We start from the raw sequence: 27,609 nt of genomic DNA, 5'->3' as shown, positions 1-27,609 counted from the left end.
AGCACAGAGCCCGACGCGGAGCTCGAACCCACGAACCGTGAGATGATGACCTGAGCCGAAGTCGCACACGTTACCGACTGAGCCCCCCACGTGCCCCTGTAAATAAAGTTTTATTGGCACGTGACCGCACCTGTTTGTCTCCCGGAGCCACGTCGAGCGAGCAGTAGTGACAGAGACCACCTGACCCACAAAGCCAAAAATAGTGACCGTCTGGCCCTTCCCGGGAACACTTTGCTGGACCCTGGTCTTGTCAACAAAGCAGATCACACTAGTCCTGAGTAATGAAGAAGTTGTGGCATGTAACTTACTCTGCGATACGTATCATATAATAAGGAAGTTCTTTTTTTTTTTTTTAACGTTTATTTATTTTGAGAGAGGGAGAGAGAGAACCCCAAGCAGGCTCCACGCTGTCATTGTGGAGCCTGATGTGAGTGAGGCTCGAACCCACGAACCGTGAGATCACGACCTGAGCCGCGGTCAGACGCTTCACGGGCTGAGCCACCCAGGCGCCCCAAGAAATCTTAAGCACGCGGAGGAGATTTGTTGCTGACGTATCGGTGACAAACGTCCCCCACTCACGTGAGACACGCACAGCCAGGGGAGGGCGCCCCACGCCGTCTTCGCAACCTCCCTGCAGATCTTCGAGGAAATGGAGAGAACAGTAGAGCATGGCCCAGCCCCTGTCCTCCCACCCTGCTTCCGTCCTGCTGGGGGCTCTCTGCCCCGTGGGGGTGAGGCCCGCCCCAGCCCTGGCCGGCTGCCATCTGCACTCCTGTGTCCAAAACCCCCTACTCGAGTCTCATATCCCACATTGTTACAACCTTTTGGTTGCAAGTGACAGAAACTGCAACCGAAACCAGCTTTTTTCTGTACATGGGAATTTTTTGTTCACGGTACGGAAAGGTCCAGGGATAGACCTAGCACTGGGCTCTCCCCGCCGGCCCCGCTGACATTTGGGGCCAGGTGGTTCCTTGTGTTGAGCAGCCCTCCGGGTCCCCGCCCACCGGACACCAGGAGACCCCTGGCGTGACGGCCACAGATGAGACCAGCTGATCCAGCAGGCACGGCCAGATCCGGCACCTTCCGGGAGTGCCTCAAAGACTGACGCAAGCCTGCACCCTAGGCTCCTTCCCACGCCTCTGGAGAGCAGCTCAAGGCTTGAACGTGAGGGAGAGTATAGCACCTCGAGAGGCACAGTCCAGCCCGTCACCTTCTTGGTGCAGACCGCGTGGCACTGAAACCTTTATGTTTTGTCTCCTTTCTCTTTTAATGTTTATTTCTTTTTTTAATGTTATTCATTTATGTATTTATTTATTTATTTTTAGTTTTGAGAGACAGAGGGAGGGCGCGGGAGGGCCAGAGAGCGAGAGGCAGACAGAGAGAGGGAGACACAGAATCGGAAGCAGGCTCCAGGCTCTGAGCCGTCAGCACAGAGCCTGACGCGGGGCTCGAACCCACGAACCCATGAGATCAGGACCTGAGCCGAAGTCAGACGCTCAACCATCTGAGCCACCCAGGCACCCCTCCTTTCTGTGTTTTAAAGTGAGCTCCACGCCCAAAGCGGAGCTTGAACTCACAACCCTGAGATCTAGGGTCACGTGCTCTACCCACTGAGCCAGCCGGGCGCCCCGAGATGTTTGCGTTTACGTGGCTGAAAACATTTCAGAAGAAGGGTTGTTTTGCGACACGCAAAGCGATACGACATCGGTGTCAATAAAGTTTTCTTGGCACAGACGCGCGCGCGCGCGGTCGTTTGCGTATTGCCTGAGGCTGTTTTCCTGTCCCTGCCAGCAGGGCGGAGCGGTTGTGACAGAGACTGTTGGGCCCGTACAGCTGAACACACTTGACCTCTGGTCCCTCACAGGACAGGTCAGCTGACCCCTGTTCTTATGTCCCTGGACAATGACACAGGTACCTCTCCGAGCCCAGGAGTCTCCCTTGTTGACCGGAGGATGGTGAGAGGGAGGAAGGACCTCAGCCTGGAGGCCAGCCAGCAGTGAACTTTGAGTGTCAGCGTGTGTGTCAACCATGATCATTTCGGTCACCCCTCGGGTAGCCTGGAGGGGGTGCTTCGTCGGCTTCCGGAGGCAGGTGGGAGAAGGCAGGACCGGTCTTCAGCAGGCTGCGGTGGCCGTGTCCCGCACCTTGAATTTGTGGGGTGACGTGTGTGCCCGGGTGGGGGTGCTTAGCCGGGAGCCTCAGGGGAGGAGCTTTTGAGGAGGTGACAGTTCAGCTGCAGCCGGGACCCTCTCTCTCTCAGAAAATGAGCCTTTAGAAAAATTTTTTTAAGTTCCTTAAAAAAAAAAAATTACAAATAAAAAATAATGTGTCACCCGTCGGAATGGTCCAACGGAACCCCCGAAACGGACAAAACCAAGTGCCGGCGAGGACGCAGGACGCCCAGAACTCTCGAACGTTGCCGGTGGGGGTGCGGCCCTTCTGGAGGACGGTTTGCTCAGAACGGCCGTGGGATCCGGCCATCCCAGCCCTAGGCGTCACCCGAGAGAAATGGAAGTTTCTGTCCCTACAAAAACCTGCACACACGTGTTCACCGCCGCACGACTCACAGTCGCCAAAAACAGAAAACCACCCAAGTGGGCGAAAGAGACGCGGCCCGTCCATACAAGGGCGTTCCAGGAGCGCAGGGACAACACGTCTCTAAGGGTCGCAAGAACGTGAATGGATCTCAAGTGAAGTACGCCTTGCCGTGTGACCCCATTTATGTGACACCCGGAAAAGACCGAGTTACAAGGGGCAAAACTCGATCCTTTCCTGGGAGGGAAGGCAGAGGGAAGCGATGACCCCCACAAAGGTGTGTGAGGGGGGTTCGGGAGGGAAGAAAAGATTTTATTCCTCAAGTACCGTGGTGATTACATGCTTTCGTCAAGATTCATCAAACTGCCCACCTCGCCATTCTCAGGAAGCTTCTGTGTTAGTGTCCTAGGACGGCTGAGACCAATGACCGCTCACTGGGTGACTTAAACAAGAGAAATTCATCCGCTCCCCATTCTGGAGCCAGGTGTGGGGGTGCCGAGCTCCTTCCAGAGGCTCCAGGAGGCCCTTCCCCTTTCCTCCAGCATCTGGGGGCTCCAGGCAGCCGAGAATCCCTCCATCACAGCCTCCATCGATACCTGGTCCTCTCTGTCAAATGTCCCCTGTGTGTGTCTTATAAGGACAATTGTCATTAGATCTAGGGCCCACTTAAGTAATCCAGGATGATCTCATCTCAAGATCCCTAGCTTGGTGACAACAGTGAGTGAGGTCACATTCACAGGCTCTGGGAAGTTGGATGGGGAAACCTCCTTCAGGGACCACCATTCAACCCAATAAACCCTGCTTAAGTTAAGAACACTTAAGGGGCCACCTTAGGACACTTTCTCCCAAACACTTCAGATGTACATTCTGCCTGGGAATGTTTGAAGCAGAATCCTAGACTCATAGCCTTTCAGCCATAAATGCTTCAGCGTGTATCTCTAAAGCAGATTGTCAACTGGGGACAGTTCTGCTCCAGGGGACCCCAGGCGATGTCTGGCGACACTTGCGGTCAGGACTGGGGGCATCGCTTGAGTGGGGGCTGGGGACGCTGCTCAACCCCTGCAGTGCCCAGGACCCCCAGAGAGGATGACACCAGCCCCCCAGTGTCCACAGTGCCGGGGGAAGGGGGACAGTCAACTGTAGGCGTGTGACGGTGGGCATCCCTGCCCTGTCTGTGACCAGGTGTGTAACAAGGTCCAATAAGGGTGACAATGATGGTCCAGAGTGTCACCGCCCTGAGGGATCATGTGTGGGCTTCCAACCCTGTGGTTTTGACACCTCATTCACACACATAGACACACACACACACACACACACACACACACACACACACACAGTCCAGAAACCTTGGCTGCAGTACCTGCCTGCCCCCTGGTGGCGGCAGAGAAGCCCACACACCCCCCCCCCCCCCCCCCCCCCCCGATCCCAGCCACCCCCTAACCTGGAACCATGGCTGGATTCCCAGTGGGGGTTCACCTCAATTTGGAAGGACCCCTCTGGCTCCTGGGCCCTTATTCGATGGATATGGGGCTGAGCGGGGTCCATGGAGAGGAAGGGGCTAGGGTCAGGAGCCTGACATGTAGGATTCCCGTTGAGTGGGTGGAGACCTGGGATGGAGCGCCAGCTGGTCGTGTGCCCAGGAGGACCGCGGGCTTCCTCTGTCCTCCATTGGGGGGGGGGGTAAATGGAGGATGTCAGAGGGTCAGCGGGGGCTGCAAGGGGGCCAACTGGGCACAAGTGTTTGTGTGTAGGGGGGGTCATGGGGTGGGCAGGAGAAATGAGGGGTGTGAGGGAGAGATCGTGGGAGGAGAGGAAGGCAGAGGCTGTAGGCCTGAGCCCCGGAGGGGATGGTGGGCCCTGACCTATATAGCCTGGGGTCCCTGCCTGTTGTCTGGGGCCCTCTGCCATTACCCAGGGGTACCATTTATAATCTGGAGCTCTTACCTGTAAGCCAGGGCCCCTGTGTGTAAACCAAAGCCCTCCACTTATAATCTGAGGCTGCCTTTCAATAACCTGGGGTCCCCCACCTGTAACTTGGGGATCTTTATCTGTAATATGGGGCCCTCCATAACCTTGCCCCCCACCTACAACCTAGAGCCTCCACATATAGCCTGGGGTCTCCTTCTATAACCTGCCTCCCCACCCCCATAACCTGGAGTCCCAGATCTGCTGTGAACCTGGACAGGTGGCTTCCTTCCGGTAAGCCTCAGTCAGTTCACCTGTCATAGAACATTCCATCACCCCAAAAACAACCGGTCCCCATCAACAGTCACTCCCCACTCCTCCCCCACAGCCCCCACGAGCCCCCTTCCCGTCCGTGGATGGGCCTGTTCGGGACGTTTCACCCACGTGGACTCACACCCCGCGTGGCCTCTCGTGTCGGGTTCCCTCCCTGAGCGTCGTGTGTCCGGGGTCCGTCCTGGGGGCGGCGGGGGTGGGCGCCTCGCTCCTGCTCGCGGCCGAGTGACGTGCGCGTGCTCGGGGGACACGTTGTGTTTATATGTTCATCTGTGGATGGATATTTTGTTTTTTTCCCCCAGTTTTGGCTGTCGTGAATCCTGCTGCTGTGAACACACAGTGTACAAGTTTGGACCTGTGTGTGCTAACCCAGGATAAGAGTAGCTGGGCCGCATGGAAACACTGTTTTTAACCTTTTGGCTTTTTCCAAAGTGGCTGCACCATCTGTACGAGATTTCCAGTGTCTCCACATCCTTGCCAACACTTATTGTCCATTGTTTTTAAAATCTTTTTAAATGCTGGGGCGCCTGGGTGGCTCAGTCAGTTAAGTGGCCGACTTCGGCTCAGGTCATGATCTCGCGGTCTGTGAGTTCAAGCCCCGCGTCGGGCTCTGTGCTGACAGCTCAGAGCCTGGAGCCTGTTTCAGATTCTGTGTCTCCCTCTCTCTCTCTGACCCTCCCCTGTTCATGCTCTGTCTCAAAAATAAATAAAACGTTAAAAAAATAAAAAATAAAAAATAATGTTTTAAATGTTTATTTTGAGAGAGAGAAAGAGACAGAGTGAGAGGGGGAGGGGCAGAGAAAGGGAGACACAGAATCTGAGGCAGGCTCCAGGTTCCCAGCCGTCACCACAGGGCCCGATGACGTGGGGCTCAAACTCACCAGCTGTGAGATCATGACCTGAGCTGAAGTCAGATGCTTAACTGACTGAGCCACCCGGGCGCCCCTCATGGCGACGAGTTTTGGAAAGAAAATCAAGGTGAGACCACCACCTGAGCTGAACTCAAGTGTCGGAGGCTTAACCAACTGAGCTACCCAGGCGCCCTGCTTTTTAATATCTTTAGGGTCTGTAGTGGTATCCCTTCTTTGATTCCTGGTATGGGCCATCTTTTATTCTTGGTGAACGTGGAGTTTTGTCGTTAAAAATAAAAAATCTTTTCAAGGAACAATCTTTTGGCTTCATCTATTTTCCCTATTTGTTTTCTATTGTATTTTACTGGCTTCTGCTCTGGTATGTAGGATTCCCTTCTCAGCAGAATTTTGGGGTTTGCTGGTCCTGCCGATGTGGCGCGTGACCCCTTCCCTGCAGAGTCACATCAGTCCCCCTCCATGGGTGCCGGAGACGGTGAAGACACTCACGGGGCATGTCCAACCACCACTCTCGGGCACACCAAGTTTGCACAGAGGTTCAGGGCGTTCACAGGTCGCCAGCCTGGAGTCCCAGTCTGATGGCGCTGCTCCCCTAGGTCCCACTTTTCTGGCTGTCGTGAACCAGGAGGGTCACACCAGATGAGATGAACAGTTTGTGCAGAGCTAAGAATACAGTGCTGGGCAACAGAAGGGAGGTATTTTCAACCTCATCCGCCCACTTTGTCCACTCTGTACCCACAGCACTCTGCTGGCACCTGGGCCGCTGCTTTCCCGCAGTGGGTCCCCTCTGGGTGCAGAGACTCTGCAAGGGTCTCCGGCCTGGAACGTTCCACTTTGGGCCACTCAGAAAGAAAACTTTTTTTTTTTTAATGTTTATTTTTGGGAGAGAGAGAGAGAGAGAGAGCGCGCGCGCGCGCGCGCGCGAGAGCGCAGGGGAGGGGCAGAGAGGGAGCGAGACGAAACACGGAATGCAAAGCAGGCTCCAGGCTCAGCACAGAGCCCAACGCGGGGCTCAAACTCACGAACCCAAAGTCGGACGCTTAACCGACTGAGCCCCCCAGGAGCCCCTGGGGCACTTTTTAATTTACTGATGTCTAAAGTAAGCTCTAAGCCCACCCAACATCGGGCTGGAACTCAAAGATCCCCAACAGCAGAGCTCGCACGTTCCACCGACAGAGTCGGCCGGTCGCCCCTCCCTGGGGGCTACTGTGTGACCCTTGCCCTGGCCTCCGAGGGGGTCTGTGGGTGAGGGGCTCCTCGAGGGCTCTGCCCGCGGCACAGCCGTTCCCAAGTGGCCGTTGTCGCTCTCGACCGCCCGCCGACGCCAGCCCCGAGCCCCTCCGAGGTCGACGCTGCGGGCTCCCCGCGCCCGCTTCCCGCCAACCCCCCCACCCCATGACGGGCTCCTCCGCGGGCCAATGAGCCAAGCTGTATCCACCCCCGGGGCGGGGCCGAGAGTGAACCAATCCCCGTTTGGGCGCCTGCCTGTGTCCAAACGGCCCAATCGGCAGTGGTGGTGGGGCGGGCCGCGGGGCGGGGCCTCACGGCCCAGCCAACAGGCGGGCACGTCAGCGGCGGGAGGGGCGGGCCCCCCCGGCGGGCGTGCGACGGCGCGGCGGCGCAGGGCGGGGGCGGGAGGTAAACAAGATGGCGGCGGCGTGTCGGGCGCGGAAGGGGGAGGCGGCCCGGGGCGTCCGCGACTGAGGCGGGGAGCGGGCGGCAGCGGCGGCGGGCGCCGGCCGGCTCCGCGCCGCCTTGCATGGGCTGGGCCCCCGCGCCGCCCCGCCTGCTCCACACGTGCGGCGGCTGCGGCGGGGGCACGCGCTGTCCGGGCCCCGGCGGCCTCGGGAACCCCCGGCCCGGGCCTTCGGCCTGCGCCGCCTCAGCCGCCCGGAGCCCTGCGGGTCCCCGCGCCCCGCGGCCCGCGGCCGACGGCGTTCTCGGCGGAGAGCGAGCGCGGGCTGCCGTTTGGGGCGGGGGACGGCCGCTCCGGGGTCCCAGGCCGGTGTGGGGGCGCCCCGGCGGCGGCCGGCTCCGACGGAAGTTGCTCCCGGCGGCGGGAGGGCCCCGGGCAGCCCCCGGCCCCCCGACGCGCGCTCGGGGCTGGCGGGGGCGGACCTCGGTGCCCCCCGCGCCTTCCGGACAGGCACCTGCCGCAACCGCGGGCCCCCAGGACGGCGGGCCCCGCCGGGAGCCGCCCCCAGCAGCGCGCCCGGCCCCCAGCGAAGCTCGGCTGCCCAGCCTGGGGCCCTGGGGCCGGCCGGCCGCCGCGGGGCCCTCTCTGGGCGCGCGCCACGACCCGCTGGTAATGCCCGTCCCGGAGAAGACTTGGTTTGGCTGCAGCGGTATTTGTCCGAGGGTCTAAAGTCCCTGGAGGATGACCTAGCACTTGCAAGCCCCACCGGCCTCCTGAGGGCCCCCGTGGACGCGCCGGCCCGACCCGAAGCTGCGAGGCGGGCAGGCACCCAGACTTGCGACCCTCCGCACCCTCGGGTGCCGGGGTTCTGGGCCAGGCGCGCCTCTTGAACTCACGACGAGTACAATCGTTTCTTTTCGAAGAAGGATTTCCCTTTTTTTGTTTTGTTTTGTTTTTGTTTTTTTGCGTTTTTTGTTGATTTTTGTTTTTTGCGTTTTTTTTTTTTCTTGGAGAAGGGAACTTTAGGGGGACAAAAGGAAGAACCGCTCTAAGGGGGGGGAATAGATAAGGAAGATAAAGGGACCGCCCGCGAGAGTTCAGGATGGATGTGGCCGACCCGCAGCAGCTGGGCATGTTTACAGAGGGGGAGCTGATGTCCGTGGGGATGGACACATTCATCCACCGCATCGACTCCACGGAGGTCATCTACCAGCCACGTCGCAAGCGGGCCAAGCTCATCGGCAAGTACTTGATGGGGGACCTGCTGGGGGAGGGGTCCTACGGCAAGGTGAAGGAGGTGCTGGACTCGGAGACGCTCTGCAGGAGAGCCGTCAAAATCCTCAAGAAGAAGAAGTTGCGAAGGATCCCCAATGGGGAGGCCAACGTGAAGAAGTAAGTGTGGGCTTCCTGGGTCAGCGAGCGGCCAGCCAGCGAGGGTGGTCACCTTCCGTCCTTCCCTTTCTCCTTTCCTTCCTCCTCCCTTCCTTCCTGTCCCCTCAGCTCCCGTGTCCTCCTTGACAGGGAAGGTGTCGGTGGAAATCTGCTTTGTTACTTTCACGAAGTCAGGCCGGCTTGTTGCAGCCGGGTGTCCCGTTTCTTAGGATGCGGTGTCAGAGCCTTTTTCGGAGGGGGGCGCGCCTCCCCCTCCCCCTCCCCCCCCAGCTGTCCAAAGAATTTAGGTGCCCAGTGGAACCAGCCAATGTTTATTTGGCCCTGAGACGCCGTGTTCCTAAACGGCCCTGGCCGCCACCAGCAGGTTTTCTGCGCAGCGTGCAGCTGTTACTAGGGCCGGGCGAAATGCGATTTGTTTATCCTGTTGGAGGGGAGCCCTGCGGTTGCCAAAAATAATTGTTTGCACTGGCTTATCGGTCAGCAGGGGGTAACTTAGCCCTTTCTTGCTCATTTAGGATGTGACACTAGATGCATCCGTGACTACAAGCCCAGGTGACTCCCTGGGAGAGGAATCAGCCCAGGCCCTGGCAAACTTTTTATCCAGACTTTCCCGGGCGCCCGTCCGCTCTTGGGCTTTGCAGAGGTCTCGGAGTCTGCATGCAGGAGGCTCCCCACAGATGGTGGGAGCCGTGTCTCCATCCCTCTTGCTGGTTTCAGGAGGAGGTGCCCCTCTTGTCGGCTGCCAGCCCCTGGGACCCCACCCTGCCTGGGCTCGTGCTCCTCCCAGCCTCCAGTTTCCAAGAAGGGGTTTATCTAACGGGCCAGGTGGCAGGACTGACTGACGACCTTGGACGTCCCGGTGTCGGCCCTCCCGCCAGGCCCATCCTGGAAAGTGCTGCTCCTCTGTCCGCTTTCACCTCCCCCTTCCTGGCCCAGCCTGCTCTCACGCAGAAGCTGAGCTGTGTTCACTTGCCCCGGGCCGGCCCAGGTCTGGGTGTGGTGAAATTGTGGATGGGCCGGGGACAGAGACCGGACTGGCTCCTGTGTTGGTGCCCGGCCTCTGGACAGTGTGGTCCAGAGGCAGGGCGGGCTGTATTTCGATGAGGCCTTCTTCTGGTCTTCATGCCCCGGCCTGTGGACATGGAGAAGGGATGGCCGGACGCCCTAGTTCTCTGTGCCAGTCTCTTACCTGTGACATGGGGTTGGGCAGGGGCCACCTGCATGCGGGGGGAGACTGAGGCGGGGGGGGGGCCCACCGGCACCCTCCTGAGGTCCAAGCGACCCCTCACCCCTGAGTCAGGAATCCCCATTCAACGGCTGCCTTCTAGGTGTTTTCTCGTTAAGCCAGAAGCACCTAGGGGTTGCGTGGCCTCAGCCTGCCGGCACTCCTGCGGGGTGTGGGGCTGCACTCGAGCTCCTGCTTCTTGGATCCCACTCCTGGCACAGCCCCTCTCCCAATGTCCAGGGTCCATCTCTGTCCCACGGGCTCCTCTCCTCATCCCCTGATGTGTCTGGGGAACAGGGCCCGCCCGTGGCTGAGCTCTCCTGCTTGGAGGCGCCACAGGTCCACGGAGCATCCCTGGGGCTGGCCACTGGACTCCGTGCCGCTGTGGCCCCGCAGCCTCTTGGGAACAGCACCCTAAGGTTCCCAGAGTCCCTCTCAAGGGCCTGGGCTGCGTTCTGGCACCAACTGATCCGTGGCGAGAGTCCCCCACGTCCACTCTGCTGACTGTCCTGGGGCTCCTGGTGGCAGCAGGACTCCGCGGACCCCTGCTGGGACACAGGGGTGGTGCTGCGGTGGGCGAGTGCCCGCTCTGCTGAGGCACGGTGCAGGTGTCGTAGACACTTGTCCGCCAGACGCAGTGTGAGTCCTGACGAATGCACACACCCAAGGTCAAGTTAGAGGGCGTTCCACCACCTCCGAGAGCTCCCTTGTACTTGTGGGAGACACGAATGACCAGAACCTGATGGGGGGGGGTGGGGTGGGGTTTGCTGAGCCCGGCGTCCCAGTCTCCGCACTCCTGAATGGCCAGTCAGGGCCCCAAGAGCTTGTGGAGACACGTGAGCGTGCCGTGTTGGGGCTGCAAGGGGCTCGGTCCCGCAGCGTCCCTGAGAAGAACCTGAGGGGAAACTGAGGCCAGGGAGGTGGAGTGGCTCGGGGTCCCCAGCCGGCTTGGCCGTTCGCATAAGGTGTCCCAGCTGTGGGGCCCTGTGCCAGTGCCCGTGTCGTCAGCTCAGGGCCCGGCTCTCAGGGGAAGGAAAGGGGTGTCCTTGCATGGGGAAGTCTGTACTCCTTGGCCGGCCATGCTGCCAGCCGGCTGCGGGGAAGAAAGGCTCCTTTGTCTTTGAGAGGCTTAATAAACCCCAATAGCTCTTCTCTGAGTGAAGTGTCCGGAGCCGTCCAGACAAGCCTCTGGAGTCCCAGTGTGGATCAGAAGCCTTTTGCCTAAAGAATGATGCCTGTGGTAAAGGTGGTGGGGGTGGCCCAGGGTGGCCCTCCCGTCATGTGGCTTCCTCCCAGGAAGACCGCCTGGGGTCTGCACTTGCTCCTCTCTGCTTCTTGCTTCTAGAAACTAGCAGGTTCTTTTTATAGAGTGAGAAAGTTTCCGAAAGCATCAAGTAGGAAAGAGTCATTTGTGATCTCATCAAGTCTTTTTTTGTGTTTTTCCTTTAAACCTGTTCAAGCGCTTTTTATATACCCTGATCGTTTTTAGGAAGAAAGTGGTATTGTTTTTCTAACGGGCAGTAGTAAATCACATGGATTGAACCTGTAAAAGCTGGGAAGAGGGCATTTGGTGGGGTCTCCCTCTCTCCCGCTTCTCCGGGGGCAGCCGGCGTGATCTGCTGGTGTGTGTCCTGCCAGTGGGGTTTTGTGCAGGTGTAGACAAGGCTGCTCATGCTTCCCGTTTTGACACGGTTGTCTCCTGGGCTGCGCACCGCTGTGCATCCGTGCTGGAGCCGCGGGAAGGCAGCTGCGGGCGGCAGGTGCGCGGCTGACTGGCTGTGCCCACGACCACGACAGACGCTGCAACTCCCTTTCCGGAGAGTCGCATGTGCCACAAAATGTTCTTTGTGGGCTTTTTTCCATCAGATGTTTGGGATCATAAAATTCACTTGCTGCTTACCGGCATACAAAGTCGGCGTATAAAGTCACGGGGTGGTCGCTCTGCCCCTCAGGCTGTGGCTCTCGGACCCCTGCCAGTCGTCGGGCCTCCGCTACACGTCTCGGTGGTGGTCTTGGTGGGGCGGCAGGGCTCCGTGGCCGGGTCTGACCCACCTTGTGCTGGTGGCTCTGTTTGCTACGTTGGCGGGTTACTTTTTGCCACGTGCCGTGATAAGCGCAAGGGTGCTGGAAGGGCACGTCCCCGCAAGTGGAGTCTTGGGGTCAAAGGGAGCGGGTGTGCCTCTGACAAGCTGTGTCCCGACTGCCGGTCCCCCAGCCTCCGCAGCCAGCCAGCTGCTGTATCCCGAGCGAGCCCCAGGAGCAGCGGGTCCTCGGCACGGGGGCGGCTGCCCTGTACGCAGGCAGGCGCCGGCTTCCAGGCTGGGCCGCCTCGCGGTGATTGGCAGATAGTTGGATCTGGGTGGTGAATGGTTGGGATTGTAGTGTGTCCAGGATCAGAGCCCTGGACTTTGTCGGCTCCTGGTCTTGTCCCAGGTGGCCTCGACAAGGTCCCAGCGTCTGCTGGGGTGCCCCGCCCCGTGTCGGGAAGGGTTCCACTTTAACCCCGGGCTGGCTGGCTGCCAGAGGTGGCCTCGGGAGGGCACGGTCCGTCCACTGCAACGCACGGGGACCGTCCTGGCGTCCTCCCTGGATGTCCGCTCCTTCCCTGGTGCAGGGCTCATGCTGAAATGTGGGAGCTTGGGGCAGTAGGTCGTGAGCCAGGCCTCACAGTGTACGGGACGCTGGCAGGGTCGCCCTTTATTCTGGGCCCACCATGCGGCCGGACTGCAGTTTATTCGAACAGCTTTATTGACACGGAACTCACATACCGACATTGGTGGCGATAAGGTGTGATTCAGTGGCATCGAATACTTACACGGATTGTGAAACCCTCAACGCTGCGTGGCTGGGGGAACGGTCCGCCTCCCCGAAAGCAACCCGGTCCCCATCAGCCATCTTCTTCCCCTCCTCCAGCCCCCACGAGCCCCTTCCTGTCCGTGGATGAGCCTGCTCTGAACGTTTCACACACGTGGACTCACACCCCGTGTGGCCTCTCGTGTCGGGTTCCCTCCCTGAGCGTCGCGTGTTCGGGGTCCGTCCGCGAGGCGGTGGGTGTGGGCGCCTCTCGCTCCTGCTCGCGGCCGAGGGACGTGCGCGTGTACAGATCGACCGCGTCATGTTTGTCCACTTACCTGCCAGTGGGTGTTCAGGTCGTGTCCACCTGACGCCTCCTGTGAGTCGTGCTGTTGGGGACGTGTGTGTACCGTCCTACGAGCAACTTCCCCTTGTTTCGGTCTCCCTCCTGGGACAGCGTTCAGAAGCATCAACAGCGGGGCTGAGAGGTGACGGGATCTTGCTCAGTGTCCCTCTGCCAGTGCTGCCGTGGCCCCTGGTCTGCCCCTCGGAGCCCAGCGGACCCCTCCTCATCTGACGGGGAGTGACGCGCGGGCCTCGCTCGGGGATGCATGGAGCCGGTGCTTCTCAGGGCAGTGGGCCTGTTTGTCACCGTGTGTTTTGTTTGGGGCCGACGTGACCGTGAAGGCAATGACTCTCCATTTCTCTGTAAGCTTGAATGGCTTTATGACCCTCATTCGGTTTTTCCTCCAGTTAATCGACAAGTCGGCTAAGCAGTCCACTTGGGTTGGGCAGCAACCCTGGGCAGGTCCCAGGCAGCGGGGGGGGGGGGGGGGGGGGGGTTGTGACCACAGGCACTGAGACCGGGGTGGGGGTGGGGGGGCGCGGAAGGCACCACTTCCTCTGCCTCCACTTCCTGCATCCGGGCTGAGCTCCTCGCCTTTCCTTTTTCTTTACACATTGTTTTTCCTTGTGTTTAGACCCACGATGTAACCTGTAGGGGACACAGAAAGTACAGAGGTGATAGGAACCCCCAGGACGCTCGGGGGTCCCTGGGCAGATGGCTTGGCGTGCCCTCCTCCTGCACTCTCTGTCCTGGAGCTCTGGCCGCTGCCAGCTGTGTTCGGGGACTGCCCCTTCTGTTCGGGGACTGCCTGACATTGTGTCCGTCCTTTCCTGGTAGAGATAAGGTGACTGACTCGAGTGCTCACTCACGGTGCTTTGATCACAGTGAACCAAACAAACAAGTGGACGGCCCAGCATGCCCACGGTGGATCCGCCTCTTTATGTCAGAGTGTGGACTTTTATTTTTAAGAGCAAACTTTTTGGACGTCGGAGTAGGAGTGTTGAGCTGTTTCACTGCAGAGGCAAGGGTGCTGCCCTCTGGTTTGGTTCAGAGCTGGTGCTGTGACCATCTTGTAGAGGGTGGACATTGGGTGGTGGTTTCATCCTGATGGCAGTGGGTGGAGGGGGAGGCACGCGAGGACAGTGCAGAGCGGGGGGCTCGCCTTCCTATCAGTGAGGACCTGGGGTGGGCTTTCCCGGGGCCCCTTGACTCTCAGTGTGGGATTAGACGTGCGGTCCCAGGCTCCGTCCCCCTGCCTCTGCGTGGAGCTCTGTTGTAGATGCTGCGGTCCTGCTGCCCCACAGCCCCTACAGGTGGCCGCCATTTGGCTGGATGAAGGAAAGGCCTCCTGGTCTCAACACGTGGGTTTTATTTTTACTTTATTTTTAAGTAGGCGCCACACCCAACATGGGGCTCAAACTCACAACCTTGAGATCAAGGGTCACACACTCCACTGGCCGATCCAGCCAGGTGCCCCATTAACACATGCATTTTAGTTACGTTGCAGGTACCTGAAGCGATCTCTTTGGATGAAGAGGGCCCTGAGGAAGTTTCCAGGGCCAAGAAGGTGGCACGGACAGGTCGAGGAAGCATTTGACTCACCAGGCTGTAGTGAAGGCAGCCTGTAGTGAGATATCCCGATGTGTTGGAGAATCTCATTCCGGTGCTGTGGTCTGTGCTGATTGTTCCCAGTCCTGTGTGCGGTCCCAGGAAGCGAGAGCTTGGAGGAGTCGGGGTCTGTCTCTGGGCCTGACCCCGTCGGTCCCCACCAGGCATGCAGGGCTTGCTAACTTTGCTCCCGCCGTGCACGGGTGCCCTTCTCCTCTGGGGCTGTCTCACTCCTGCCCCTTTTGCTAAATCCACCTGGGCTGCCGACCCCTTGACAGGAGTCCAGGCAGCACCTGGCGGTGACCCCAGAGGGGTCTGCTGGCCTGTGTCCTGCCAGTGGGGTTTTGTGCAGGTGTAGACAAGACTGCACATCCTTCCCGTTTTGGCACGGTTGTCTCCCGGGCCGCGCACCGCTGTGCTGGTGGCTGGGGGCTGATGGTCGGCCGCCCCCCCATAAATGGGTATTTGCTGCCACCCCGTGCCTGTTGGGTAGAAATGGAGGGTGATGGGCCAGTGGGCGGAGAGTCCCTCTGGACACACGGGAGCAGGGCTGGGGCAGGCAGGGGAGTGGGATGGTTTGAGGGGGGTGGGGGTGGAGGAAGGGCTGAGGGAGGGAGATGAGGCCTGAGTTCCAGGGGATGCCCTGTGCTGGCCCAGAGGGGCTCAGAGGCGAGGATAGGGGTGGCCTGAGGTTCCGCTCCTGCTCGTCACGGACCTTGATCCTTTACAGCAGGGCACCGTCCCTCACCTGACACCGCCCACCCCCAGAGGACAGTGGGCCCTGTCTGCGGACGTCTGTGGCTGTCAGGAGTGGCGGGGGGGGGGGTGGGGGGAGGCAGGGATACTACTGAACTAGGGCCCAGGACGCCCCCACTCGAGAGCGACCTGCCCAGAATGTTAGAAGTGCCGAGGGGGAGACACCCTGCGTTAATTATTTGGGGGGATAAAAAGGGATTCTGATCTCTGCTCATGCGGGACGGCAGAGTAAGTCCCCAGGGCTCAGAGGGTACAAGCAGGGCCGCTCCGGCTTCTGCTTGTCACCCCCTCTCCCTCCCACTCTGTGTATTTCTATATGTGCAGTATCCCTGGGCCTCAGTAGTCAGACGGATAGGGATACTGTGGAAAAACAGGAAACCGAGGGTAGAAATCTCCTTGAGCCCAGAACTCTGCGGGGGGTGGAGGGGTGGGGGGGGTGGGGACGTGGGGACAGGGTTTGGTCGGTGAGTTTGTGGGGGAAGTGCCTGCAAGCCTGTGCTTTGTTCTGTGAGGCGATGGCCTCTGGGTCTGGGGTCTCCGGTCTGGGGTGCGGGGCTGTGCACACACGCCAAGTCCAGGGCCCTGGGTGGTTCCAGGCATCACACCGCAGAGGACCTGCCCTGGGGAGGGGGGGGGTTGTCAGGAGAGGCCCCCTGGAGGTGGCGGCGGGGCCTGGGTCTGTGAGGACGGTGGGCTCTCCAGCCCATGCCTGAGCTTTCTGCCGAGGACTTCCTAGACTTTCCGTACGGTTTGATGGCATTTAATGTATTCGTGGGGATGGGCACCCGCCACGCGCTTATCTAGCTCGTCATCCCTAGAGCAACCCTAAAGCAACCTAAAGGTCCCCATCAGCAGTCACTCCCTGCCCCTCCCCCAGCCCCCGGCCCCCACGAGCCCCCCTCCTGTCCGTGGACAGCCCGTTCTGGACGTTTCACACACGTGGACTCACACCCCGCGTGGCCTCTCGTGTCGGGTTCTCTCCCTGAGCGTCGTGTGTCCGGGGTCCGTCCTGGGGGTGGCGGGGGTGGGCGCCTCGCTCCTGCTCGCGGCTGAGCGATGTGCGCGTGCGCGGTGGATGCGCCTGGCGGGTGGGGGGGGCGTGCGTGGTGGGCACAGTCGTCTGTGGACATACGCGTGTGTGGTGGGCACTGGGGTGGTTCCAGCTTGGAGGTTTGTGTGGCTGGCGCTGCCCTGGCCAGGCAGGTGCAGCCCTCTGTGTGGACGTGTTTTCAGTTCTCGCGGGCACGGCACGCACCTGGAGTGGCACCGTGGGTTCGGCTGCTGGCCGGCGGCCTCCCAAGGGGCTTCCGACCACTCCCCCTGTACCTGCCAGCTGTGAGGGCCCCTCCCCTGTTCAGACCCCGGAGAGGTGAGGCGTCGGGGGGCCGTCCGCAGAGCGGGCAGCACTGGGCACGGGCTGGGGGCGTGCGTGGCGCCGGGTGGGCCGTGGCGTCCACTCTGGTGGGGCCTGTGCCCGGACGGGAGCCGCGGAGGTCTCCTGGGCTCTCTGCCCTTCCCCAGGGGCTGCGGGGCGCCAGGGAGAGCGAGGGGGCCTTGCGGGCACGTTCCAGCCGTGGCGCACCGCCTGGGGCTTCGTCCCCACCAAGAGGCACGGAAGGGATGCGGGGCGGCGGGGACAGTCACAGCCTGGCCTTGCCGTGTAACCGAGCCCCGGCTCCTGCACGTGGTGGCTGCTCACTGCCGCCTCAGAGCCTGCGGCCCCTGCACCCCTGCACCCCTGCACGGCGCCCCCAGGGCAAGCGCTCTCCTTCCCGAGCGAGCAGAGCGGGGAGCAGGGTGTTCTGAGCCGTTCTCGCTGGCGGCTCCGCTGACGCCTCTGTTTTGTGTCTTCAGGGAAATCCAACTTCTGAGGAGGTTGCGGCACAAAAACGTCATCCAGCTGGTGGACGTGTTGTACAATGAAGAGAAGCAAAAAATATATCCTTCTGGTAGCCCGGCCCCTCTGCGAGCGCCGGGTCAGGGCTGCAGGGTCGAGTGGAGTTGTAGGGCCTGGGGACCCCAAACCTCCCTCGGTGACCCTGGGTGGTGGGCTGGCAAACCCCGGGGGTCTGCCGAGGCAGCACCAGCCCGAGGGCGGCCTTGTCCGGCTAGTGCCGCCTGCCAGGTCCGCAGGGTGTCTTCCGATCTTCGCTTGTGTGGGTGCTGTGCCCTCCCTTCGCTCTGTGCCCTGGGCTGGGAGTACAGGGTCCCAGGCCCCACCCCTAAGTCCGGGGGGCCTCGTGGAGGGCGCTCTCCTTGTGTCTGGCATTCTGGCCGCACCTTGACCTGCATGGCCGCTCTGTTTAGGGTAGAACGTGGGGTGGGGCGGGGAGTGTCACTGCAGGGGCGCTTCACTGGGACGGTCCTTGGCTCTGCCCTTTTCTCTCTGGGGGCGGGCCCTGTGTCTTCAGGGCGGTGTGGCCCCCGCCGGCTCCAGCTCTAGGGGGCGGGGGGGGGGGGTCAGGTCTAGCCAAGGGACTGATGTCTTTCCACAAAGGCGTCTGTCACTGACGTGCTGGGCACAGAGTGGTGGGCTTTCCAGCACGTGGCTCCTCTCCAGCATGGTGCACTCAGGGCCACCTCTGGGGGAGATGTGGCGGGGGCCTTGACCTTCTCTCCTGCTGGCCTGAGACACAGCCGCTTCCGGCCTGGCCTGGCGGCCCCCAGGCTTCCACTCCCCTCTGCCCACCCCGCCCCTCCCTCCTGCCCCGCAAGCTTTGTCTCTTCTTGGTGTGGGGCTTCCTGTGGGGCTAGGGGTGAGGCGGGAGCCCCTCAGGGTGTTGAGAGCTTCTCGTGGGCCGGAGGACTGAGCCCAGACTAGGCGACCACAGACCTCTACAAGTTGACCCTGGGGAGGTCGGCGGAGGGGCAGAGGCGCCCTACGGGCTCTGTAGTCTCTCTGGTCTTTGTCGTGGTCTCGGCGCACTACCGCTTGTCTCTGTTGATGCGGCCATCAGGCGCGGTTGCGGTCTTCTCCCCCAAACCCTTCCCGCGAGCGTCTGGCTGGCTGTTCCCAGGGGGCAGGCCCTGCCTGGGGTGGGGGTCCCTGTCAGCCCATGGTTTCCTTAGCCCCGCACGTATATGGTGATGGAGTACTGTGTGTGCGGCATGCAGGAGATGCTGGACAGCGTGCCCGAGAAGCGCTTCCCCGTGTGCCAGGCCCACGGGTGAGTGCTTGCCGCGGGGGCCCGTGGCTCCCCCCTCCCGTGGGGTCACCCACACTCGGGCCCGTCCCGCGTCCAGGCGAGTTTTTCTGATCACCAGCGAGATGAACGCTCCAGTGTGTTTTAAAGCCCAGCTTCGGGGGCCCAGTTTGCAGCCTGCCCGGCCCAGCGGCTGTGTCTGCCGACCCTGGTGGGCTTGCTGCCTGAGACTCTGGGACCTCCTGGTCCTTGAAAGGCCGAGGACAGTGACCTGAACTGCCACGGGTCAGCTGGCCCTCCTGGGGAGTCACACCGCTCCAGCCCCACTGCCGGCCTGTGTCGTGAGGGAACGGGAAGCTGGCAGAGTGAGCCTGGGTCCCTGGCCCCAAGGGGCCCCTTTAGGGCCATGTGGTCACGTCCAGGCAGAGTGATTGTGGGGACACAGCACGGCCCTCGGGCCGATGGGGAGCGCAGACAAGGGCTGCCTGGAGTGGGGCGGCAGCGGGGGCCAGGGAGCCCTCCTTGCCTTCCCCAGGTGGGACCAGGAATGGCTCAGATTGGTCTGCGTCCCTCTGGTTCCCTGCTGGGCCACCCGTCCTGTCCTTTCTGTTTGCGCGGCCCCGATGTCTCTGGTGCCGCGGGGTCACTCCGGTGCCGAGGGGGACCCGGGGGGCAGGATCGAGGTTCCTGGTGGGGCAGGTCACAGAAGTCATGCCCCCCCAGGTACTTCTGCCAGCTGGTGGACGGCCTGGAGTACCTGCACAGCCAGGGCATTGTGCACAAGGACATCAAGCCAGGCAACCTGCTGCTCACCACGGGCGGCACCCTCAAGATCTCCGACCTGGGTGTGGCCGAGGTTGGTGCGCCTCCCTTGGCGCCCCGGGGGGCGGGAGGGGGCGCTCCCGCGGGGGCTGCTCCCTGAGGCCCACCTGGCGATGCTGCAGGCCCTGCACCCCTTTGCCGAGGACGACACGTGCCGGACGAGCCAGGGCTCCCCAGCGTTCCAGCCCCCTGAGATCGCCAACGGCCTGGACACCTTCTCTGGCTTTAAGGTGGACATCTGGTCGGCTGGGGTTACTCTGTAAGTGCCCGTGGGCCTTGGTCCCCCTGCTTCACCCCCGCCAGGGGCCCCTCCTGTGCCCACCAAGGACTCAGGCCTGTTTGGGCTTCAGGCCTCTAGAACTGCCCCTCCTAGCGTGTCCCCCAGACACCGTTCCCGGGCTGTGCCGGGTGGCCAGAGTGCCAGAGAAACCGTGGTGCCGAGATGAGAAGCCCCCTGTGGGTAGGAGCAGAGGGGGCCGCTCCCCGCCTTGTGGGGTCCTCGGGATTAGCCGTGTGGGGGTGCACACGGCCGGGCCTTCCTCCTCGGTCGTGAGGGCTCGTACTGGTACGTTTGCCCCGGTTCACACCCCAGGGCCACTGCTGTTGTCTCGAAGCAAGTGTTTCTGTCCTGACTCTACGCCGTCACCCCGGAGGAGTCTCAGACCGTGTCCCCCAGTTCTGCTCGTCCGTCCCTCGGGGCACATCCCCGAGCACTTCCGCGTGAGCAGCGGTCAGCGTGGTGCCTGCCACAGAGGGCAGGCCCTAACTTTCCAGAACCTTCCCTCCTGCCTCTTGCAGGGCGGCTGCCGGCCGACATGGGTGTTTCATTTCGTTTTATTTTTGTTTTTTAAGTATTTATCTGTTTTTGAGGGAGTGAGAGCAGAGGGGCAGAGGGAGAGAGAGAGAGAGAGAGAGAGAGAGAGGGAAAGAGTGAGTCCCAAGCAGGCCCCCACTGTCAGTGCAAAGCCTGACGCGGCGCTCAGTCCCCCGAACCGTGAGACCACGACCTGAGCCAAAATCAGGAGTGGGACCTTTAAACGACTGAGCCCCCCGGGCTCCCCTGTTTCGTTTTATTTTGTTGAGAGATCACTCCTGCGCTGTCAGAGCCACCCTTTTAAGGGGTCCAGTGCAGTGGTTTCTGGTGTTTTCAGAGTGGTGCTGCCGCCACCACCACCACCTATTCCAGAGCATTCCCGTCACCCAGTGTGAGGCCCTACAGGTGAGGGTGGTTTAAGGCTCCTGTGCCAGGCTGGTCCCAGGCTGGGGCTGCAGGAGAGGCCCCAACTGACCGGGCCTCTCTCCTTCCCCTTGGGGGCGAAGCTATAACATCACGACAGGCCTGTACCCATTCGAGGGGGACAACATCTACAAGTTGTTTGAGAACATCGGGAAGGGAGACTACACGATCCCGGGTGACTGCGGCCCCCCGCTCTCGGACTTGCTGAGAGGTGAGGCCCTCGGGACGGCACCTGTGGGGCTGGAGGTGTCGGGAACGGGCTGCCAGCGGGTGTTGGGGGTCCTGGGGGTTTTCTACAGACCACTGGCCTCTGGAGAGCTGGGTTTCATCTCTGCAGCCCCACGCCCCACGTGCCCGGCCTGTCCCCCACCCCACCCCACCCAAGGAATGGGCCCAGTTAGTGGAGAGTGGCTGGCAGGATCAGCTCTGGAGGCTGAGGCTGAGGCTGGGAGGGGCATTGCTGACTTCCTTGGGCCCTACTGCCTGCTTGGGGCCTTGGTTCCACCCTCTTCTGGCCCCCTAGCCCCCCCCCCCCCCCCCCCCCGGCTGGTTTCTTCCTGCTGCGTGTCCCAGGCTGTGCAGCAGGGGGCGCTGTGCCTCCGACGCAGGGCCCTGGCCAGGGTGGCACCTCCCCTCCGCCCCCCAAGGGGCGGGGCTGCCACAGCTGGCCTCCTGGGGCTCCTGGATGTTTGTTTTCAGGGCCCGGTGGGTGATGATCTGGCTCACCCAGAGCACCCCCTCAGGTGTGAGTGGTACCTAAGAGCTGTCACCGAGATAGCGCCTTGGAGTCTGTTTCTGCCTGTAGTCCTCAGGCGTGTAACTGACTTTACGCTCCGCTCGCGTTGGATGTTCAGTTTCTAGACCTCCTGTGACTTCAGTTGAAGGAGTAGATTCACGTTACTTCACGTGCTCTTGAGAGTTTCCCGATAACTGAGGCAGGCCGGCGCTCACGTGTACGTTAAGATGAAATGAGGCTGGGGCTGCAGCGGCCGAACTCCAAGCGCTGGGCAGCCTGCGCGGCGCCCCCCTCCCCCTGGGGCCCTGCCCGGACAGCCACCCCAGGACCCGCGAAGGCGAAGGCGGCTGAGCACGCAGCCCAGGGTGTTCTGGGAACGGGGGAAGCAGCTCTGCCCTGTTCCCGGTACGCGCTGTGGCCCAGCCCGCCTGCTGCTCAGACCTGGCCTTCTCCCCCACCCCACCCCCCGCCCCCAGTTCTCCCTGGAAGCTCCTGGGCACTCTGGAGGAGGGTTGTGATGTCCACCCTCCTTGTCCTCGAGTGCGCCCAGAGCATGGCCCTCTCACCTCCCCTCACCCCCCGCGAGGGCTTTCTTTTCCACCGAAGGTCATTTCAGACACGGCTGAGGTGGCAGACGGCGCGCTTTCTCTTGACAGGCAGCGGCTGGTTGGCGGTTTCTCTAAAGGAAGCTTCCTTTGCTTGGTCCGTTACTGCCCTTACTTTTATCAGCGCTTGAAATAGCCCCCATCGGGGAGCTTAGGTAGATGGCAGAGGGCATCAGTAGTCCGTCCGGTCCCTCACCTCCAAGGCATTTGCCCTAAGGCCGAGGTGGCCCCAGGGCTCATGGTCTGCAGATGCCCCTGCACTGCAGCCAGGCCTGGAGAGTACCATCCGGGCCCTGAGGCCTGGGGTCCGACCAGTTCTCCAGATCGAATCGCCGTGCGGTCTGGAGAACAAAGCTGTCCTCCGGGTGTGTGACGTGCCGAGCTCTCAGAGCTGTCGTCCCCCGTGTCCCCCCCCCCGCCATGTGGAAGCTGCGGGCTCTGGGGTGGGACCTGCCCCCCAGCGCCAGACCCTTGTGCGAACATCCACAGCGCGTCGCCCTCTTGGCCTCCATTCTCTCCGGCTGCCGTCTCGGGGACCGTCCGTCTGGTCCTGGCTAGCAATGCTGACCGCTAGCGTCCCCTGCCTTTTGCCGGCCGGGGGCCAGCAGAGAGTGGGCCTGCGTGCTTGACTTCCCTGGGCACACGGACAGGTTCTGCGTCGCTGCGGTGGGCCTGCCCGGCTCCCCGGCGGCTCTGGCGTCCACCTTCCTGCCGGCAGCCTCGTGGGGCCCGGGGCTGTGCACACCCAGTCTTCGCAGTTATGGACTCTGCGTGTTGGCCCCGTTGCCCGGGCCGGCCCTACTGGTGGAGGCCAGGCCTGTGGGGGGCTGGCCGGGGGGGCAGTGCCTGGAGCACCGAGCTGGGGCTCCCTTCACACATGCCCGCACCCCTTCTCCTGGGGGTGTCCTCTGGGCACAGGCTGACACGGGCTGGGGCTGGGGCCGCGTCCCCAGCACTGACTCCCCACGCCCTGCTGGTCTGTCAGGGATGCTGGAATATGAGCCAGCCAGGAGGTTCTCCATACAGCAGATCAGACAGCACAGGTGAGTGTCCCGTGTGGGGCCGGCCGTGGGGGTGGGGGTGGGTCTGGGGGCACGGGGGGTGCGCGTGGTGGGAGTGAGTGGGGGGCGGGGTTGGGTTATGTGGCTGCTCTCTTCCCCTGGCTTTTAGGCTGGGCCTGAGGTCGGGAGGTGCCCCGTGTTGAGGGCGGGGGAGCCCCTGCACTGTCCTGACCTGTGACTTGCACAGCTGGTTCCGGAAGAAGCACCCGCCATCAGAGGAGCCCGTGCCCATCCCGCCAAGCTCGGACTGCAAGGACCGCTGGCGAGGCATGACAGTGGTGCCCTACCTGGAGGATCTGCATGGCCGTGCGGACGACAATGGGGACGAGGACCTGTTCGATACCGAGGACGACATCATCTACACTCAGGACTTCACGGTGCCCGGTGAGTGCGGCCGCTTCGCGGCCTGGCCCAGCGGCCCCTGCCCGCGGTAGCAGGGTTCACATCCCCGGAGGGGACCCTCCTGTGTTCTGGGCAGTGCAGACCGCGTCCCGCCAGGCGGTGAGAGATGGGGGAAAGCCCCTCCGACGGCCCGAGAGGGTCCGGTGGCCCTCCTGCTGCCCGGCCGCCAGCCCTGATGCGTGTCGCCTTGCTTCCCCAGGTGGCGAGGAGGCGTCTGAGGCAGGGCTTAGAGAGGAGAGAGGCACGCACAGGAGCCAGTGTTCAGACCTTTCTGGAGAGGAAGCCGAGGCCGGGGGCGTAGAGCAGCTCGGGGCGTAGCGTAGCGCTGCTCCCCCCTCCAGTGCCGGAGAGGCCAGGCCTCGGCACCCCTGCCTCCCTCCTTAAGCCTGCGCAGCTGCCCGGGCGCCGCCCCCCCCCCCCCCCCCAGCCCCTCCCCAACCCCCTTCCACAGCGCTCACAGCTCTGTTGTGTCCTGGGGCCAGCCTGTCGGCTCCTGTCATAAAGGTTTGCCACGCTGTGCGTGCGGGGGTGATGCCGGTCTCCCTTTGTGCTGGCTCGTTTGCCAGGAGTGAGGATTCTATTGTAGAAAGAACTGGCGTGTGGAGGTGGCCTGTGTGGTGGGTGGGCCCCCGGGAGACCCCACTGGGCAGTAACGCTGTGGGCCCAGTGCCGTTTTCCTGCCAGAGCCGGGGCGGGGGTCATGGGTCCCACTCCTGTGGGGGGCGGGCGTGCTTGGGGTTTCTGTGACAGCCCGTCGTGGCCGGCCGCAGGGTCATCTCAGAGCCGGCGCCTGCTGGACCCTGAGTTTCTGTGGCTTTGGCTCAGCCGTTTCCCTACCGGGTCCTGGGCTCCAGGAGTCCCGGGAGGTGACGGGTACGGAGTCCTAGCTCTGGGAGCCCTGGCCTTCAGAGCTTCTGTTTCCCGTGGAGAGTGAGAACAAGGCGTCCTGCCTCTCAGAGTCGCTGGGGTGTTGTGTCAGGAACTTGTGAGGGGCCCTCGCTGGCAGACAGTCTGCTGTCCCAGGAAGGCCGAGTGAGGACCCTGCCCAATCCCCAGAACCTCGCCAGACTATACTGACCATGCATGTTGGCTTCCGTGTGCCCTTTGGCCCGTGTGAGAGGCCAGGGGCTGCCTTTGACGGGTAGGGGAGGGCGCACCCGAGGGCAGCTCTCCAGGCTTGCAGCCACATGCCTGGCCGGGCGATGTCGTCCGTGTCAGAAGTAGCACAGTCCTGCTCCAGGACCAGTGGGGTTTTCTCTGACCTCCTGTGGGTCAGCGGTGGGCTGTGCTGGGGCCAAGATCCCTCCTCGCTTCAGTCCCGGTGGGGTGCTTCTGCTCAGAGGCTCTCAGCTGCTTGGCCTCGGTCTCCCCGGACTGTCCCCACTGTGGAGGTCTGCCACCCACCCCGACAGCTGGGTGCCGGGCCTCGGGCTGGGGTGGAGTGGGTGCTTGCCGGCCGTGCCCCAGTCCCTTGAGGGCAGGGAGGCTGGGTCCTGTGCCGCCTCAGCCACAGCTGCTGTGCCGGTGGCTGGGCTCCAGGTGGTCTGTGCAGAGCTGCCCCCGCACCCCCCCCCCCCCATGGCCCCTCCTTCATCAGAGCAGGGTTCCTGGCCCCCCCAAGGGCTTTCCTCAGCAGGAGCCTGTCAGCAGTGAGGAGCTCTGACCTAAGATGCCATGTTCCAGAAGCTGCTGTCAGGCAGTGGGACTCTTGGCCCAGAGGGGGCTCTGTGCTGGGGAAGAGGTCGGCTGGCGGCAGCCGTGGGCAGCTTTCCACCTGTGTCGCGGGAGGGCGGACTGTGGGCAGCAGGCCGATTCTCCATGTGCACTGAATGAGCCACTTGGGCCCTGGCAGGTTGGCCAGCTCCTATGTGCCTTCCCCCTCCCCCGCCCCCACAGTTCAGGCAGGTAGCCCCAGGCCCATGGCTCCCCGCAGGCCAGCAAGGGCTGGTGCCACCCAGTTGAGAGCAGGGACCGGCAGGCCCTGGGCCCTGATCTCTTCCTCCCGTGCCCGGCACGGGGAGTCGAGGCTGGCGTTCGTGGGAGAGATGCCTGTCGCACACCTGGCCTGAGCCCAGCCCCTCCCAAGCCCCGAGGGCCCAGCCTGCTGTGGCCTCTGCACGGGCGAACGGGGCCGAGCCCAGGGCCCTGTGCCCCAGGTCCCCGGTCCCTTCCCCGTGTGCTGGGGTGGATGGTGAGCACTCAGCCCACCTGGTGCCGACACCCGGCTCAAACCTGAGCAGGCAGGTGAGCGTGGGCTGGGCCCCCACCTCGGTGGGCTCCCTCTAGCCGGATGAGGGGCCCTGCGGGAGGGGCCGGGGCGGGACAGGCGGGGCAGGCGGTGGAGGAGCCCGGCGGCGCAGAGAGGACCTAAGCCCAGGCAGGCGGAGACGTAGCCTGAGGGCTGGGGGGCCCTGGGGGTGTTGGTCTTGGGCCCCCATCAGCCCACACTCGCCTTCTCCCTCCTAGGACAGGTCCCAGAAGAGGAGGCTAGTCAGAACGGGCAGAGCCGGGGCCCGCCCAGAGTCGTGTGCGTGAACGGCACGGAGTCGGCGCAGCTGAGCGCCAAGTCGAAGGTGGAGCGCCGGGCCAGCGCCGCCTCCAACCCCACCCGCAAGGCCTGCTCGGCCAGCAGCAAGATCCGCCGGCTGTCGGCCTGCAAGCAGCAGTGAGGGTCGCCGCCCGCAGGTAGGCCGCCTCGGGGACCTGGGGGGGATGGGACGCGCCGAGGGCACCGGCCCACCACTGCTGAGCGGGGCCGGTTCTGCCCTTCGCCGTCTGTCGGTCTTCGTCCACCGCCACCGGCATCTGGGCCAGAGGTGGAGGAGCTCGCTTGCTCTAGGACCCTGGCCGGGGGCTCGGGGGTGGGGGGTGGGGGGTGGCTTGGGCAGCAGCTCCTGCGAGCAGGAGGCGGGCCCCTCACAGGAGCCGCCTGTCCTGCCAGCCCTGGGTGATGCTGGACTCGGCCCAGAGGTGTATGGGGTGGCCGGGTGGGAGGTTGAGACGTCTTGGGTTTGGCTCGGGCTGTCATCCTGGGGGCCGCTCGGCCTCCTCCGCTTCCTCTTCCTGCTCCTGCCTGCCCCAGTCCAAGAAGGTGTATGTGCAGGGGAATCAGGCCCCAGGGGTGCAGGAGAGCCCATCGTCTGCTCGGGGTGCAGGCGGGGCGCCCTCTCCCAGGGTGCTGCCTCCACCCCCCCCTCGAGTGCTCATCTGCCGGCATCAGAACCAGCCAGGCAGGCTGAAAAATGTTTCTTTAGGGAGGCCTGGCTCTCTCTGCGGAGGGTGGTGCTTAACCCCGGCGGGCAGCGAGCGAACTACAGGGTGGCCCTTCAGATCAGTGCGCCCTTGCCTGGTCTCTCTGGAGCCTGACAGCTCCGTGTGACCAGGCCTCAGCGGGCCCCAGGGCGGGCCCTGCCTCCTGAGATACAGAATGCGTTTGCCGGCCCAGGAGTGACCCATCTGTTCCCGTCTGCAGCCCGTCCCATCCAGGTGCCACGGCCCAGGTCCTCAGTCTTCCTGCCGACTGCCGGCCCACGTCTGCTGCCCAGAAAGGCCACCACCACACTCTCCTTGCCGACTGCCCCTCAGGAATCCAGGGGTCCTGGAGGGCCGTGGCTGGGGGACAGCAGGGACTGGGGACTGGCCTTCCCCTCATGGCCAGTGAACACGGCCTCTCATTGACTTTGCAGCCCTGTGCTGAGCCCCCTCCCCGGGCCTCGGGAGGAGGGAGAGCGCCGGCACGCGGGCCCGCGGGAAGCCCCTGCCATGCACTTTACGTTCAGACTACTGGTCCTCGCCCCACCCCTGACTTCTTTTTACTCTGCTCCACGTTAGCGCCTCCCACACCTAGTGATGTGTTCGGACAAACCACAGCCACAGCCGGAGCCGGTAGAAGAACAGGGCCGTCAACCAAGATGCATGCCCAGAGCCCAAGGGAGCCAGGCGGCTGCCTTGTCTTTGTTGTTTGGTTGGTTCCTTTTCCTTTTTCTAAGAAAAAATAAAGCAGGTGGATTTGAGCTGCTTGTGAAGGGTGTTTGGGAACTGTTGGGTGGTCCTCTCGTGGGCTTCACAGCCCGGGGGGCTGGCAGGTGGCCGGGTGGTGGGAACTGGGGCTTCCGAGGGGGTCTACCTTTGGCCACGCTGGACAGGCGTCCCCTCGGTGGTGACCGGTCTCCCCAAAGCTCCCCAGGGCCCTCGGCTCCCCAGTG

General features: G+C 62.7%; 1 protein-coding gene across 3 annotated transcripts; it reads left to right on the top strand.

Moving 5' to 3' along the window:
- The first annotated feature begins 7,266 nt into the window (after positions 1-7,266).
- On the top strand, positions 7,267-27,417 carry STK11 (serine/threonine kinase 11). 3 transcript variants are annotated; one of them, XM_027049454.2, is made up of 11 exons: positions 7,267-8,670; positions 17,253-17,336; positions 18,476-18,565; positions 19,265-19,397; positions 19,486-19,622; positions 20,684-20,811; positions 22,927-22,984; positions 23,190-23,386; positions 23,604-23,645; positions 25,871-26,089; positions 26,877-27,417. In XM_027049454.2, the coding sequence occupies exons 1-10, from the start codon at positions 8,381-8,383 to the stop codon at positions 26,071-26,073; spliced, it is 1,362 nt and encodes a 453-aa protein (XP_026905255.1). In that variant the 5' UTR covers positions 7,267-8,380; the 3' UTR covers positions 26,074-26,089; positions 26,877-27,417. The 3 variants fall into 3 exon arrangements, with proteins under 3 accessions (XP_026905255.1, XP_026905258.1, XP_026905256.1); XM_027049455.2 differs by lacking the exon at positions 23,604-23,645 and having other exon boundaries at positions 7,644-8,670; XM_027049457.2 differs by lacking the exons at positions 23,604-23,645; positions 26,877-27,417 and having other exon boundaries at positions 25,876-26,038.
- The last annotated feature ends 192 nt before the right edge of the window (positions 27,418-27,609 follow it).

Source organism: Acinonyx jubatus, chromosome A2 (genome assembly GCF_027475565.1).
Source record: "Acinonyx jubatus isolate Ajub_Pintada_27869175 chromosome A2, VMU_Ajub_asm_v1.0, whole genome shotgun sequence".
Taxonomy (NCBI): Eukaryota; Metazoa; Chordata; class Mammalia; order Carnivora; family Felidae; genus Acinonyx; species Acinonyx jubatus.
Note: the sequence above shows the minus strand (reverse complement) of the source record. Positions and strands in the feature narration are given on the sequence as shown.

Bases quoted from the DNA above. Each gene is read 5' to 3' on its own strand.
- STK11 (XM_027049454.2), top strand. From the start codon at position 8,381: ATGGATGTGGCCGACCCGCAGCAGCTGGGCATGTTTACAGAGGGGGAG. The intron at 19,398-19,485 runs GTTGGTGCGCCT...GCGATGCTGCAG, and splicing joins CCGACCTGGGTGTGGCCGAG to GCCCTGCACCCCTTTGCCGA. The intron at 20,812-22,926 runs GTGAGGCCCTCG...CTGGTCTGTCAG, and splicing joins GCTCTCGGACTTGCTGAGAG to GGATGCTGGAATATGAGCCA.